Source organism: Paramisgurnus dabryanus, chromosome 24, assembly GCF_030506205.2.
Source record: "Paramisgurnus dabryanus chromosome 24, PD_genome_1.1, whole genome shotgun sequence".
NCBI classification, from domain to species: domain Eukaryota; kingdom Metazoa; phylum Chordata; class Actinopteri; order Cypriniformes; family Cobitidae; genus Paramisgurnus; species Paramisgurnus dabryanus.
In genome coordinates, this window is record NC_133360.1 from 6,947,511 (window position 1) to 6,964,377 (window position 16,867).

The following is a 16,867-nucleotide window of genomic DNA, read 5'->3' on the forward strand; positions in this document are numbered from 1 at the left end:
CATGGCTGATCACGTGTCGTTTGCTTGCTTAATCGCATTAAACATGATTTGTAAGATGTAAACTACATTAAAAGTGAATTATACTGTTTTGAATGTCCGTGTATGAGCATGAGTGGAACTGAAGAGGCTTACATCATCTGTTTTTACAAGAATAAAGTTCAACATAAGCATATATTATTTAAATACCAATGTTGTGTGGTCTACGTTTTTTATCCATTTTATTTTGATGAAGATGACACAATATAAAATTTTGGCTAAAACAAGGCAAAGTGTGGGCTTTCAGTGAAAGTCTTATAGATGTAGCCCCAATAATAGATGATGTGTATACGCTTAGAAAAAAATGAAAGCAAACACCTTTATCACCTGCTGGCGACTTTGCTTACATGTTATAACGGCATGTAACCAAATTCAAGGTTAGTTAGGGTAGAAGTTAATTATTCATAGCCAGACTATATTGGGTATATAGTTAGCCATCATTTCTCTGTCTCGGTTTTGGCTTGCTGGGATGCATCGAGCATTGTGCATTTTAAGTAAAAAAAAGATTATAATCAAAGTCACGAGAAACAGTGACATAAACTTAATACTAAAGTCTGGATGAAGTTAGCAAAAACTGCCACAGAATCCTTACAATTATTTCAGAGACCCTCTCCCTGAGTCTTTATTGATTGATGATTCGTTCTTTCTATTGAAAGGCGGGACCCAGTGTGGCCATGTTGAGCATCGCATCCCCCTCATTCTTACATTTACATTTATGCAAATGCTATTTTTACTCAATTTTTAATTTTGATTCCATTTCTTCATTATGTTTCTAACTAAACCCACATTGTTTCCAAAATACTGTTCCCTTTTACACAAAGAGAGCTGCATTATATTATATGAAACCACAGTAAAGGTCTTAAATGCTATAGTACTTGTGGTTTTTGTATTCAGGAAAACTGCAACTAGGTCAACAACACCGACAACTGTGTCGATGAGTAATTTCATCTTCTCACATAAAGTCCCTAAATTCATTTTATTCACTATTTTCTTAATCCCCATTAGTGAATGGAAAATCACCCGACAAAGCGATACTTCATTGTTGTTTTAAAATGTTGCAAACAGTTAAAACAGAAACCCACCAAAGAGGATACAGAGAGATCAGTTGTGCAGGTTGTGACGTGAGAGAAAGTTTTTTTGGGGTTTGTGGTTAGATTACAGAGAAATAGATGCACGCACAAGAAGCACGCAGTGCATTTGCACCTTCTCAATTGAACGTTAAGCTTTGAACGCTTTGGTTATGTTTGATTTTCTTTGTTTATTTATTCTCACCTGATGAAGAATATGAATCACTCACTGTTTGTTTTGCTCTGTCTGCTATCGTGCTTGAATGGTAAAATTGTACTTTCTATTTTATTTAGCTTTTGCACTGTTAGCATAAAAGGAAGTTATGTTATTAACTTTAAATTATATTAATATAACATTTTTTACTTGTTGCTAGTTTTGGAGATGATTCTGGTGCTTTTTAGTCAGGCCAACCAATGTTTATTTTCTTATAACATGGTAATAAACGATTCAGTTTTATTTGTTTATAATTTCTGTGTTTCAGATGTTTCTTGTGATGGAGTGAATAAGACGGGCAACACTCTTGATGTAATACTGAGATTATCCCAATGTCAAACTGCTTCAACTTTTTTATATAAAATTCTTGTTTTTATCTATCTTATTTGCTTTTCAGGTCCCAGCCCCTAAAATTACAAGAGATTATCCACCATGCGCAGGAGGTTCAAGCTCTAAATGCCTCGTGGTGTGCTCGGTGTCGAGTGTGCCACAGGCTCAGCTCTCGTGGTTTAAAGAAAACGTTTCATTGTCCAACCTCACAATTTCGAATTTCAACACCAAACTTTTTCTAGAAGTGGAAATAAACGATAAAAGCAACATTAGTTGTGTTTTGTCCAGTTCTGGAACCAATCAAACTTCATATCTCAACATTACTCATCTCTGTGGGCCATGTTCAGGTAGGACAGCTTTGATATTATGTCCGTTTCTCAAACAGAAGGCTGCATCCTCGGCAGGTCGCATATATGCAGGCTCCATGCATCATCAAGCCTGGTTTATTTCAGCTAACTGAGCATTACGTTCGCAAGTCATAAGCATATTACAATAATTTATGATTAACTAAGTATAATAGTCAACTTTATAATTGTTAATATTCTGAAATGATGACGTATGCAACCTACAAATGCGACCTACGAAGGATGCAGCCTCACTTTTATGTCTGTCATACATTTTGTTTGTTCTACAGGCTCACTTTTCTTCATTTCCTGTCTTACGTAGTTTTTTTGATAAGGTTTTTGCACTCTGTGGCCATGTTTGCATCGCCTCTAGGCTGCTATTTTAGCCATGCAAGACTAAAGTCCAATCTACTCGAATGGGAAAAGACAGATATGTCCTAAATCACTGACAACGGTCAAAATTTATACTGTCCCCCACAAACTTTATCCAAATACCTTGTGCACTTGACATATTTCCTGTATGTGGCCTAGTGGGTGTTAAGAACCAGAACATAATGCATGATGGGATACGCTTAGCCTCAAATAGCGTTTCAGAGATACTTTGGGTTTAGGGTTTGGCATTTTGATGACATGGGCCGGTGAGTGAAGGCAGATAACAGGGCATATCTGGGTCAGTGACGAAAAGGGTTTGGCAAGATGAGAAATTCAAAAATCTTTAAAAAAAACCTTGTTTTATAAGCATGCATCAGGTTTATTTCCATGCACATAATGTATTTATGTTAATTTTATGCAATAAAAAAATTACATTTGCACCATTTTTATGAAAGGTAATGGACCTGAAAATGTCAAATTATGTAACCGCCAATTGTGCCAAAGAACGAGAAATATTAAATATTTTATCCACCTTGATGGCATGTAAGCATAATCATCAAATTATATATATATATCATTTGTATTAGTAAAATTATGTAAATGTAAATTTTAATGCGTTTTTGTAATATTTGTACTGAAATATTCTGAAAACAGCTCTGTTTTCTAAATAATCTTTGACAAATGATGTAAAAATGTATATATAAAAAAAATGATATTACACTAAACTATAGATTATACTATTTTTTTTCCATATTTTTAAGAATATATTTTTATTTTAAAAATACAAGTTACACCAATTGACACAGATCGGTTTGGCAAGATGAGAAATTCAAAAATCTTTTAAAAAATTGTTTTGAAAGCATGCATTAGATTTATTTTAATGCTTGTGGTGTATTTATGTTAATTTTATGCAAAAAAAATGACATTTGCACCATTTTTATTTAAGATAAGACTGAATGGACCTGAAAATGTCAAATGGTATAACCGCCAATTACTCCAAAGAATGAGAAATATTTAATATTTTAACCACCTTGATGGCATGTAAGCGTAATCATCAAAAAATATTATTTTAAAATATCATTTAATTATTTATTTCTAAATGTAAATTTGAATGTGTTTTTGTAATATTTGTCTTGACATATGCTGAAAACAGTTTTGTTTTCTAAATAATCTTTGACAAATGATGTAAAAATGTATATAAAAAAAATGATATTACACTAAACTATAGATGATACTATTTTTTTCCATATTTTTAAGAATATATTTTTATTTTTATATAAAAAAAACACTAGTTACACCAAATGACACAGACCGGTTACACCACATTGACATTTTTGCAATTATCCCCCAAATATTCTTTCAAAATTAAATAAAACCAAAAATGTTAGACTTAAAACTTAAAAAAAGAGAATGTATGCAAGTAATCTACAAATTTATTTAGATTACAGACACAAAATAATTAACGTCATTGCAATGAACAGTCTTGACCCATGAAAGAAGAGTCTTGTGCACTTACTTCCTGTTGCGTGCATGTGCACACAAGTGGCCAATACCGCAAGTGTGGTATTTGTACAAAGACAATATCTACATTCACAGAAAAAAGGTACAAAAGCTGTCACTGGGGTGGTCCCCTTGGAAACATGCATTTTTGTAACTTAAAGTGATAGTTTGGCCGAAAGTGAAAATTATCCCATGATTTACTCACTCTCAAGAGATCTGAGTTACACATGTCCATCATTTTTCAAACAAACACATACTAAGATATTTTCAGATTTTGAGAAAGATTAATGCACATTCTTTGGGCTTGAAAGAATTAGATCCCATACTCATCCATTACCTCTCATGCATGCTCACCCCTACATATTTGTATTTCACAGTAACATACAGGTTTTATATGTTTGATATGGTCTCTTATGTTTTGAAACAGCTAAAGGATCAAAGATATCCGTTACTGAGGGAGATTCTGTCACTTTAAACGCAAACCTTACTAAACAAGTGGACATAGATTGGATGTATAAAGAAAACACTCTCATTTCTAAACACACGAGTCAAAACGCAACTACATACTATGGCTGTGAGGATGGCAGATTCATTAACAAACTTCAGCTGGATATTAAAACTGGATCTCTCACCATCACTAACATCAGTAAAATCCACTCTGGACTCTATAAACTGAGCATCGATGGACAACATCAAGGATGTCGGAGTTATGATATTACTGTCGGTGAGTTCATCTTACCTGTAACAAATGACTTACGGCTACTGCTTCTATAAAATGGCAGCAATCGCAACATTATAGTACACTAATGTACTAAATAGTTATTATAATAAAATGTTTGCTATTGCTAGGCATGTAACCATTCATTTTCTTTATTCTGTGATGTTCTTCAGATCCTCTTCCCGCTCCTGTCATCACAAATGACTCGAAACAATGTCCTTCATCATCAAAATGTAGTGTAAAGTGTTCAGTGAATGTGAGAGATGTGAGTCTGTCCTGGTACAAAGGAAACAGTTCATTGTCCAGCATCAGTGTGTCTGATCTCAAACACAACTTTATTTGTCTGGAGGTGGGATATCAGGATAAAAACGCATACAGCTGTGTGGTGAATAATTCAGTTACCAGGACTACACCACTCAACATCCCTGAACTATGTAAAGGTATGACCACAGTAAACATTAAAGAGACACTCCACTTTTAAAAAAAATTAATTTTCCAGCTCCCATAGAGTTAAAGATTTGATTTTTATCGTTTTGGAATCCATTCAGCCGATCTCCGGGTCTGGCGCTAGCACTTTTAGCATAGCTTAGCACAATCCATTGAATCTGATTAGACCATTAGCATCATGCTCAAAATAACTAAAGAGTTTTGATATTTTTCCTGTTTAAAACTTGACTCTTCTGTAGTTACATCGTCTACTAAGACCGATGGAAAATTAAAAGTTGCGATTTCTTTTAGGCTGATATGGTTAGGAACTATACTCTCATTCTGGCGTAATAATCAAGGACTTTGCTGCCGTAACATGACTGCAATTACGCAGCTCCTGCAAATAGTCACCTTAGTATCTTTCAATAGCAGGGGACTATTTTCGGGCAGTGTGTAATATCACTACGCCTCCTGCAGCCATGTTATGGCAGCAAAGTCCTTGATTATTACGCCAGAATGAGAGTATAGTTCATAGCCATATCTGCCTAGAAAATCACAACTTTTATTTTTTTGTCGGTCTTAGTACACGATGTAACTACAGAAGAGTCAAGAGTCTTTCGTTATTTTTTAGCGTAATGCTAATGATCTAATCAGATTCAATGGATTATGCTAAGCTTTGCTAAAAGTGGTATCGCCAGACCCGAAGATCAGCTGAATGGATTCCAAAAAGGTAAAAAATATCAAATGTTTAACTCTAGGGGAGCTGGAAAATTAGCATATTTTCAAAAAAAGTGGAGTGTCCCTTTAATGTCCTTATCTCTCAGTCACGTGTATTTTTAGGATAATTATTTTATATAGTTTGGGATAAGTTTGCAGCTTTGTGCTTGTTTCTATTGTAAAATATCTTTAAATGATTTTATTTAAAAAAAAAAAAAGATTTATTTACTGAAATGTTAAGGGATTGTTCAATTTTTTCGTACAGAGAACAATAATACCATTCTTTATATGGTCATGCATTTTCTTATTGGCTCTTCTCCAAATGTATCGTTATGGTACAAATTATTTGAAGATTTTGATATTGTGAACCCTGTATATAAAAAATAATGTCAAATACGAACTGAAGCTGTATCTTGGCAATGCTTTTAACAATTAATAATACAAGGTTTGCAAAGCAACGCCACCTGTTGGTCAAATGAAGTAAACAAATGAGTTAAATGCATTTTTAATCTTTAATAATCCTATTGATATTTACTCTCTGATTGAACTTATAACTGTCTTCTGTTTGTTATTACAGGTGAAAGCCGTTCAAGTATTGGTATTATATTTGGGGTATTGATAGTTGTTATACTATTGGTTTTGGTTGTGATGTGGTGCCGGAGAAGACAAAGATATCACGGGTAACTATCACATACAGCTGATTTGGGCAAAAATGAGTTGCCTTAGTTGTAATAACTTTTGTTCGCACAAACGGAACAGCAATATTTAGTGTGTTTGTTATTTTAGTTTTATCTTTAGGCACATTGGACTTTAAGAGACTTTAGGATTGTTTTACTGTAAGGTGGATTGATATGACACAAAAACGAAAAAATGGCTCATAATCTCACATACCAAGTAGCTGAGCCCTATAACACTGTCATATAGATTTAATGTAATATATTAAATATATTTATAAACTAAATAAAGATCTATCAATCTGATGGCACCCTTGAATTTGTTTTTCGCAGACAACTATAAAGGTCAAACCACGGCATGCAAAACCTTTGCAGAAGGTAAATGGTTTTATTTCATTTTTCGGTGAAACCATTGAATACCAAATTATTGCCTGTTTTGTTTATATAAAAATGTGTTTATGTAACAGGTCCACATCATACTGAAGAGACAGAACAACAAGGACTTTTTATTTAGGTCAAAGTGGATTTCAGACAGACATTGTGTTATCCTTGGAAGCAGATATTGAAAGACACATAGTAAAGATGTACGACAGCTAGAATGTTTGTAGAAATACTATAAAACAACAATAAATGTGTTTTCATATTCATTTTGGTGTCAATTTGAAAGTCTTGGAGTGATGTAAATATATTTTGTTTCGATTAGTTGTGTTTGCACAGGTAGGGGTGTAATATTTTCTCTTTCATCAGCTTGTCTTGATTTTAAAAGTTTTTGAAAAGTTACCCACCAGCATTTTTTTGTGATTTTTAAAAGTTTCACAAAATGCCTTCCAGAATAATGTCTTCTAAAATGATATAAACATATAAATATATCAAATGAAAGAACAGACCTTCTGCTTAGAAACAAAACGAGGAAAAACGTTTCATCCTATCTCTATTTTTTCTCTGTTTATAAACTCTTAAATATGGGTATTTTTTCTTTAAAAATTCAATTTTTTTGCAAAAAGCTGAAATAACTTCATTTTTGTGAAGGAATTTTGTTAGAGATCAGATTCAGAACGATTATCAAAACATACACATAGTTTAAAATGAGTAAATTACGTTTTGTCTTCAGTTTTTTGTAAATTGGTTAAGTGCGCCATCTAGTGGATAATTGCAGATTAACATAAAAAATCATCAGGGACACCTTTATATGCAAATGTTTTCTCTAAATTGACGAGATAACTTGTAAATGACAGGGAAAGAATTAAGTGACATCGAGTTGGTACCTTTGAACATCACAGGCACTTACAAAAATAAAAACAATTAAAATAAAAACTTGCGATTTTTTGTTGGTTTCTAAACCTTATTCAGTTTTTTTTTTCAAATAGCCATAGATATGTTTGTCTTTCAGTGACAGTGTGAGCAGCGAAAGACAAATGGGATATTATTTTTTAATATCAGTATATTTAAAGGAACAGTATGTAAGAAATTTATATCAATTAATCATTAAATGGCCCTGAAATGTCACTAGACATTAAGAAATAATTTTCATTTCAAATACTTATATCACTGACAACAGTGGTATAACCAGGATATTATCATTGAAAAAGTGGAGTTGCAGCCCTCAACTGATGTTTTTTTATTATTATTATTAAATCTTTATTAAGGACACAAAAATCCTGGTCCATAGTAATAAAAAGAACAGCTTACAAAACAAGTATAAGAATTTACACAAAAGTAAAAAAAAAAAAAAAAAAAAAAAAAAGTAAAAAAAATGTTGTCGTTTATGTTGTCGTTTTGTATATTGGCCACCAGCTGTGTGATTGCAGTACCAGCTTTAGCCACATGTTTTGTGATTGCAATACCAGTTTTGGCCACAATCCTACATACTGTTCCTTTAATTTAGTAGAGCAAACTTAACAAAAAGTAAAGTGGGGCTCAAACCAAACTGCATTGCAAAGCAAAAGTTTCCCCTTATCACCACCAGATGTCAGTAAACTGCATTGAAATTGCTTTCATTTTATAGTAATTTTACAATTTTTTTAATTAGAGTTTAAATTCATTTTTTTTTTTTTTTTGATTGCATGGGGTATAAATGGGGGATAAAGAAAGAGTATAAACAATTTTTCAGGCACCACTGAATACGAGCACAACTTATACAAAATATCCATAAAAAACATCAGCCATATGATTGCCAATAACATTGTGAAAACTTTATCTCGTTTCTAGTTATTTTGACTATCTAAGCTGATTATTGTTTCAATCCCACTGTTTGAGATTTTTATTTTTCAGATTGTAGAGATGTATTTTTCAGATGTGTTTGTGTGATATTTCTTTGTTCTTTTTCCATTTCTATGTGTTTTTCTATGTTTTGAAGTTTTGTACACAGATGACTGATCAGTTGCACAGTGTGGCTAAAACAATTTGTACATTTTTATCTTAACCCTACATCAAATAAATATTTTAAAGCTCACTGACATGTCAAGCACTTACATCAAAGTAAAAAAACTGAAATCGACCAATCCACAGAAACATCACGGGAATCAAGACCACAGACAGGAACTTTGTATGTAGTTTTTGTTTTATTTTCATCATTCGGTTTTAGGCTTAGTTTTCTCACACACTGACTGTACGCAGAATCTGCTGAGTAAAGGTGAGATCAAATGCTTAAAATTATAGTTTTGTTATTAATCTTCCTTATAGTCATTTTGAGTGTTTTTTCTTCCGAATTATAAATATCAAAATGTAATAATTCATATCAAAGCAAATTTACAATTCCATTTGATTCATAAACGTTAATTTTTTATACTTTTTGTAGTAAGTCTGCAGATTTTTTATGGTTCACTTTTAGGGGTGATTTCCCAGACAGGATTTAGATTAATCCAAGACTAGGCTTTGGTTATATTAGGACATTTAAGAAGTTTTTACAAACAAATCTTATAATACAGGTGTGCATCTTAAGACAAAACAATGGCAAAAAATATCTGATTCATCAATCACAAACACTGAAACTTCAGTCAAACACTTCAATGCATCCAAAATGTATTTTAATGTATTTGTAATCTCTGTTTTTTTGTGTTTAGATAAAAAAATGATCAAGAATATGGCTCACGCTCTGTTTGGTTTGCTTTATCTACTAAAGCTCTTGTGTGGTAAAGTTTACATTTATTAAAATCGGGGTGCATGATTTTTGAGAAACCCTTGGGAAAAGGGAGTCGGGCCGAGTATCAAAACACACTTGTAGCCAATCAGCAGTAAGGGTCTACTAATCGACTTTGTTGCCTGGGTTGTGTATGTGTAGGGCGGGTCTATCAAAATAAGGTCCAGATTCTATTGGGGTAAGGGCGTGTTTGTTTTCGAATATCAAGATTGCCTTTCAGAGATCATGCACCCTGCCTTTAAATACCATCTTCATGTCCAAATCTGTACGTCTATGTCCCAAATATTAAAAAAAACATATTATGATAGTCTGTTTTGAAACAGGTAATTAAATCACACGATTTAGTTTGATTTCTGTCTGTTTTTCAGATGTTTCTTCTGATGGAGTGATGACAAACAACACTGATACATCTGATGTAATACCAAAGACTCTAGAAAGTAACATCTACTGTAAATTTTTTGTATAAATATTGTTTTTAATTACTTTCTTGTGGTTTTCAGATCCCAGCTCCTAATATTATCAGAGATTATCCTCCGTGTAACGAAGGTCTACAACAAAATTGTCTGGTGATGTGTTCGGTGTCGAGTGTTTCTCAGGCTCAGCTCTCGTGGTTTAATGGAAGTGTTTCATACTCCAGCATCACGGTTTCCAATCTTAACAACAAACTTTATCTTGTGGTTCATAAAGAGGATAAAAACAACTACAGCTGTGCGGTGTCCAGTTCAGAGACCAGCAGCTCTTCAATAGCATATCTCAATGTTACTCATCTCTGTCAGATATGTTCAGGTGAGAAGTTGATCTGTGATGTTTGTTGTTTGTTAAAGAAATAGAAAAATCCAGATGATTTACTCACCACCATGTCATCCAAAATGTTGATGTCTTTCTTTGTTTAGTCGAGAAGAAATTATGTTTTTTGAGGAAAACATTTCAGGATTTTTCTCATTTTAATGGACTTTAATGGACCCCAACACTTAACAGTTTTAATGCAGTTTAAAATTGCAGTTTCAAAGGACTCTTAACGATCCCAAACGAGGCATAAAGGTCATATCTAGCGAAACGATTGTCATTTTTGGCAGGAAAAATTAAAAATATGCACTTTTAAACCACAGCTTCTCGTCTGCCTCCGGTCCTGTGACACGCCAGCGAAACCTCACGTAATTGCGTAATGCCGTGGAAAGGTCACGTGTTACATATATGAAACGCACATTTGTGGACCAATTTTAAACAAAAAACTGATACAAAGACATTAATTAGTATCATTCCACATACAACAATGTTGGAACGGTCCTCTTTCTCCACACTTGTAAACACTGGGGCGTAGTTTCGATCCGTCATCCGTGACCTCTTGACGTGATGATGTATTACGTGAGGTCACCCTGGTGCATCACATGACCGCAGATAGACGAGAAGTTGTGGTTTAAAGTGCATATTTTTTATTTTTCTTGCCAAAAATTCAACAACAATCGTTTCGCTAGATAAGACCCTTATGCCTCGTTTGAGATCGTTTAGAGTCCTTTGAAACTCTGTTGAAAAAAAAAATGTAAGTGTTGGGGTCCATTAAAGTCCATTAAAATGAGAAAAATCCTGGAATGTTTTCCTCAAAAAACATAATTACTTCTGGACTGAGCAAAGAAAGACATCAACATTTTGGATGACATGGTGGTGAGTAAATTATCTGGAATTTTTTAAGAAAATTGACTAATCCTTTAACCTTTAATCCTTTATTTTTAATTCTTAAAAACATACAAAATCAAGCCAGGGTCTCTCAAACATAAACCGAAGCAGATTTCACCATTGATATTATGTTTAATATGTTTCATTTTGGTGTGTTTTGAAACAGTTGTAACAACAACACTGATACCAGTGAATGAAGGGGAGTCGGTCACTTTATCCACTAACCTTACTAAACTACATGATGGGGATGACATCATGTGGTTTTATGAAAGCACTTTTATTTCTGAATTTTACGAAAACTTGACCATATATCATGACTGTATTGATGGTAGATTTAGTAACATGCTTCAATTGGACAGTGAAACTGGATCGCTCACCATCACTAACCTCAGTAAAAAACACACTGGACTCTATAAACTAAAAAGTCCAACTGGATCACTGATTAATCACCAGCAACAAGAATGTCAGGGATATAATGTTATCGTCTATGGTAAGTTAAAATCCATTCACTCATTCATAAAAATGGCTGGGTTATATTTTACCCATGTTGGGTAAATATTGGACAAACCACATGCTGGGTTAAAATGACCCAATGTTGGGTTGGTGTTATTCAAATATGCATTATAATGACCCAGCAGCGGTGTGTTATGTCCAATATCCAGTGTTTTGTTTGTACGTTCGTTGATCATTCATGTCTTAAATGTTTTTAGATCCTCTGCCCGTTCCTGTCATCACCAATGACTCGACACAATGTTCCCCATCATTAAAATGTGTTGTGATGTGTTCAGTGAAGGTGACACAGGTGACTCTGTCCTGGTACAAAGGAAGCAGTTTATTGTCCAACATCAGTGGGTCTGATCCCAAAAGCAACTTTCTTTGTATGGAGGTTGAATTTCGGGATCCAAACACTTACAGCTGTGTGCTGAGCAATTCATTCACCAACAAAACTACACAACTCAACATCAAAGCACTGTGTAGAGGTAAGACAGTAGATGATATTAATGTTTGTTTACACCCATATGGCAAAAAATACATTTTCAAATATAATTTGAAATATGTACAAAAAAATGGCCAAAAATATATGTGCTGAAATATAATTTGAAATATATTTTAAAATATACATTAAAAAGTGACAAAAATATATGTGCTGAAATATAATTTGAAATATATTTTAAAATCTACATAATAAATGCCAAAAAATATATGTGCTGAAAACTGAAAAAAATTATTCATTGAATTTAATCATTTTATTAAGGTAAGTGGTTGCAATCAATTTATTAAAGCTACATTTAAACAAATTCAATGAATCATTTTTTCAGTGAAATATAATTTGAAATATATTTTAAAATATACATTAAAAAATGGAAAAAAAAATATATGTGCTGAAATATAATTTGAAATATATTTTAAAATGTACATAAAAATGGCCAAAAAATATATTATGTGCTGAAATATAATTTGAAATATATTTTAAAATATACATAAAAAATGGACAAAAATATATGTGCTGAAATATATTTTAAAATATACATAAAAATGGACAAAAATATATGCGCAGAAATATAATTTCAAATATATTTAAGAAAAATACATAAAAATGGACAAAAATATATGTGCTGAAATATAATTTGAAATATATTTTAAAATGTACATAAAAATGGCCAAAAAATATATTATGTGCTGAAATATAATTTGAAATATATTTTAAAATATACATAAAAAATGGACAAAAATATATGTGCTGAAATATATTTTAAAATATACATAAAAATGGACAAAAATATATGCGCAGAAATATAATTTCAAATATATTTAAGAAAAATACATAAAAATGGACAAAAATATATGTGCTGAAATATAATTTGAAATATATTTTAAAATATACATAAAAAATTGTCAAAAATATATGTTCTGAAATATAATTTGAAATATATTTTAAAATATACATAAAAAATTGTCAAAAATATATGTTCTGAAATATAATTTGAAATTTATTTTAAAATATACATGAAAAACGGACAAAAAAATATATGTGTTGAAATATTATTTGAATTTTTTTTACAAAAATGTATTTTTCACAAATATGTATTTCTGGCAATTTTTTATATTTTGAAAGATGTTTACAAAAATATTTTAAAGCATTTATATTCGAGTCGCATTGGAAGAGAAACTTACAAACCTGTAAACATAACATGTTTGGAAAGGTTAAAATTAAATATATTTTCAACTGCAAAAATATGCTTATAATTTTATATTTTATACAAACTTTTATACTTTTGGGCAAAAAATGTATTTATTTTTTGCCATATGAGTTGTAAAACGAGATTTTTCTACTGCAATTAATTTTAAAATAAATGTTAATATATGTTTAATATATAATATAGGTTAAAACAAAATATATTTTCAAATTCAAAAGTATATTTATTTAAGCTTTACTTTCTACAAAATGTATTAAGCATATATTTACAGAAATATATTTTAGGGGGTATGGGCACAGCCAATCTTTATTACTCGTGTATTATTTTTTCCTATCCAAAGTTTCTTTAACTTTGGTTCTTTTGACTTTAGTTCAGCTTAATGACTCTTACAATCTTGTAATATACTCATGAAGAATTGAAGAGCTCAGATGCAAAACCCACCATGCGTCTGACACGTTTTCCCCGAAAGCAGACTACTCTGGGCCAGATCCGGCCCAGCTTCGTCTGCTAAATTTTCATCAGACTCTTAATGGTTTTTGCCAATAAACCGGTATTTTTGAATGGCCAGAGACAGGGATTAAGCAGATTTGAAGCGAAAGTATTTGATGGACATGTCGAGAGCAATCAGTTAATATCATTAACATCATCTCATTTCTAACAGGGGTGGGGTTTAACGACTTTTGCATTTGAGCTGCTCAATTGTCCAGATCCAATTTTTTATATTTTCTTTGGGTCATGTTAGCTATACTGCATCTATATTAAAGATCAAATAGAATTTTGTTTTTTTTTATTTGATACACAAGTTAGTTACACTAATTACTGTTTTCTGTTTGTTCATTACAGAAGAAATCCAAGAATTTAGCACTGCTGCTATAACTGTAGCTTCTGTTGGTGTTGTTTTTTGTCTCATTGTTGCTTTTGGTTTCATATGCTGGTTTTGCTACAGGAGGAGGGGAGCAAATCAAGAGGGCAACATACCACAGTATACCAGATATAACACTTTTTAATAGTTTTTAAAATGAAGATCTAAAATATCTTCTGTTATTATCAGTTTTGTTTGTCGAGGAGCAATATTTAGTACTTGAACAATTTCATGCAAATGTCAACCTTATCATGAAAAGTAAAGTTTTTATGTGAATATTTGGTGATTTGAATACTCATGCATTGTCAGAATTGTGAAGTCCATAACAAAGAAATGACACATCATAAATGTGCATACAAAAATAAAATATATATAAAAATGTAATCTCTTCTCCATTCATTCAGGTATTATTGATTCTGGTTTGTGTCTTTTATTTCATCGAAATCCTACAAAGGATGTTGTCTCACAAAAATGTTCTGTCCTTTTATCACGTTTATAATGCATGCATGTTTCCCTTAAGAGTATAGATTGATATTTTTCTGATGTCTGAACTTTATTATAGTAAATATAAACAGATGGTTCAACATGATAAATACATTCTCTGAGAATTATATTTCAAGTTTTGACTAATGTCACGTCCATGACGCTGGAATTGCTCAATTCTATAGCTATCAAAACATTATTTTCATTAGATACTTGAAACCTGGAGAACATTGATGCTTTTAAGGTTGATTTGTTAGATTTTTTTATTATTAGCAGTAATTACATTTTTTATGGTAAAAAATTGTGTTACAGAAGAAATGTAATAAAGTTGATAATAAAGATATTATAATATGTCATTGGTCAATGTCTTTGTGCATTGTTTCATACCTCTTTATTTGAAATTTGAAAGTGTTTTAAATCTAACTAATCTATTATTTTCAGAGATCGTGGATATTACAGTTGTTCAGTACAACTTTTCCATTTGAAACCAGTTTATGCCATTTAGTTTCAATGTAAAGACTGTTACATTTATTAACTCCCAGAACTCTCGATTCTCATATTACAAACATTATTAATGTCACATCTGTCATTTAATACTTCGTATTAATCAGGTTTTGCATTCAGTCTCACTGTGTATCGCCCTCTTCTAGTACAGTTTGAAATTTGCAACTACACAAACGATGATGACGGAGCTATCAGTAAAACAAATGACATAGATTTCCAGAAGGGAAGTGTAAATGCTGAAAAGACTAAACGAGCTCAGCTTTTCAGACACAAAGGGAAGTTAAAAAGTACAAACGTACTAACACGATCACAGGACTTATTCTGTAGTTTTTCTTTCGTTTTAAGATCAACACCTATGAATCAACACTTTCACTGTAAGCACACCATAATCTGGGCTTTTGGACAGGCTCTTTAGAGGAATAGACAGTCACAGGTCAGGTGGGATAAAATGTTTAATTACACATTATTGTGTATCTGATAATAATTCACTCATTTACTTTATAGTCATATAGCTTTTGTGTTTTCAAATGCGTTGGTTTTGAATCAAATGTGGTGAATCATACTGAAAAGGTTAGTTCATAAATATTTAAATTTTTAAATGCTAAAAATATTTGGATTTACCAATCTGGTTGGAGATTTTCCTTTCTTTTCTATTGGGGTGTTTATGTAATGTTTTCATAGATATGTTTCACGTAATTAAGCTATTTTTGATCATTCACTTTTACCAAATAATACTTATTTCATTCAAAATGTCATTGTGTTTTATTATTAAAAAATACTGCTGGGAATTTGTTGCCATAATTTTCTTGTTGCACTTAATTGATTAAGTTTAATTAACTTGCATTTATAATTAATTGCAACTTTTTATAAAGATGCTATTATAAAGTTATTAGCTGAAGTGATTTCAACTTTATAATTCATAGAAACTCCTCACTAGCAGTGTTGGGGGTAATGCATTACAAGTAACACTCATTAGTTAATATTATTACTTTTCTGAAGTAACAAGTAAAGTATCGGATTACTTTATAAATGTAAACATTAATCTTGAGTTACTTTAAAAAAAAATTATGCGAGTTACTTTTCAGTTTAATTAATTTGATAAAAAATAGTGTACTAAATTAAACTGAACCTAGTCATGTAGAATTACGCACTCTTATGCGTGTGTGCCTTAGCGGAAGCAGTTTGAATCAGAAACTGAGATGGCAGGAAACACCTTGACATTTTTATGATGGAAATATGCGATTTTTGAATAACTTCTTAGTCATAAAAACACCTGCAAGGCCTGAGAGAGATCAAGCAAAGAAAAAGTAATGCAAAAGTAACTTAAAAGAAAGGTAAGTATTACTCTCCATAAAAAGTAACTAAGTTACGTAATTAGTTACTTTTTTGGGGAGTTACTTAATATTGTAATGCATTACTTTTAAAAGTCACTTTCCCCAACACGGATCAGTCATGAAAGTTTTATGCAATTTTCATTGCAAATTGACTTAAAAACGTAAGTGCAACAAGGAATTTTTATAGTGCAGTGGATACTGTTAACTTTAAGTTTTTTTAATAAATCATATTTAATAAAAATGTAATTTATGTTTGACACTGAAGCTGTGATGCG

At 31.7% G+C, this 16,867-nt stretch overlaps 2 protein-coding genes across 2 annotated transcripts; both read left to right on the forward strand.

Moving 5' to 3' along the window:
* Positions 1–1,216: 1,216 nt before the first annotated feature.
* On the forward strand, positions 1,217–7,045 carry LOC135723954 (uncharacterized). Its single transcript, XM_065244459.1, has 8 exons — positions 1,217–1,369; positions 1,586–1,629; positions 1,715–1,994; positions 4,291–4,587; positions 4,755–5,021; positions 6,302–6,404; positions 6,732–6,776; positions 6,866–7,045. The coding sequence occupies exons 1-7, from the start codon at positions 1,312–1,314 to the stop codon at positions 6,739–6,741; spliced, it is 1,059 nt and encodes a 352-aa protein (XP_065100531.1). The 5' UTR covers positions 1,217–1,311; the 3' UTR covers positions 6,742–6,776; positions 6,866–7,045.
* Positions 7,046–7,956: 911 nt separating this feature from the next.
* LOC135723938 (uncharacterized) lies at positions 7,957–15,012 on the forward strand. The gene is made up of 7 exons (XM_065244458.2): positions 7,957–9,030; positions 9,461–9,529; positions 9,906–9,952; positions 10,038–10,323; positions 11,378–11,701; positions 11,922–12,191; positions 14,253–15,012. Exons 2-7 carry the CDS (start codon positions 9,469–9,471, stop codon positions 14,414–14,416), a joined length of 1,152 nt encoding a protein of 383 aa, XP_065100530.1. The 5' UTR covers positions 7,957–9,030; positions 9,461–9,468; the 3' UTR covers positions 14,417–15,012.
* The last annotated feature ends 1,855 nt before the right edge of the window (positions 15,013–16,867 follow it).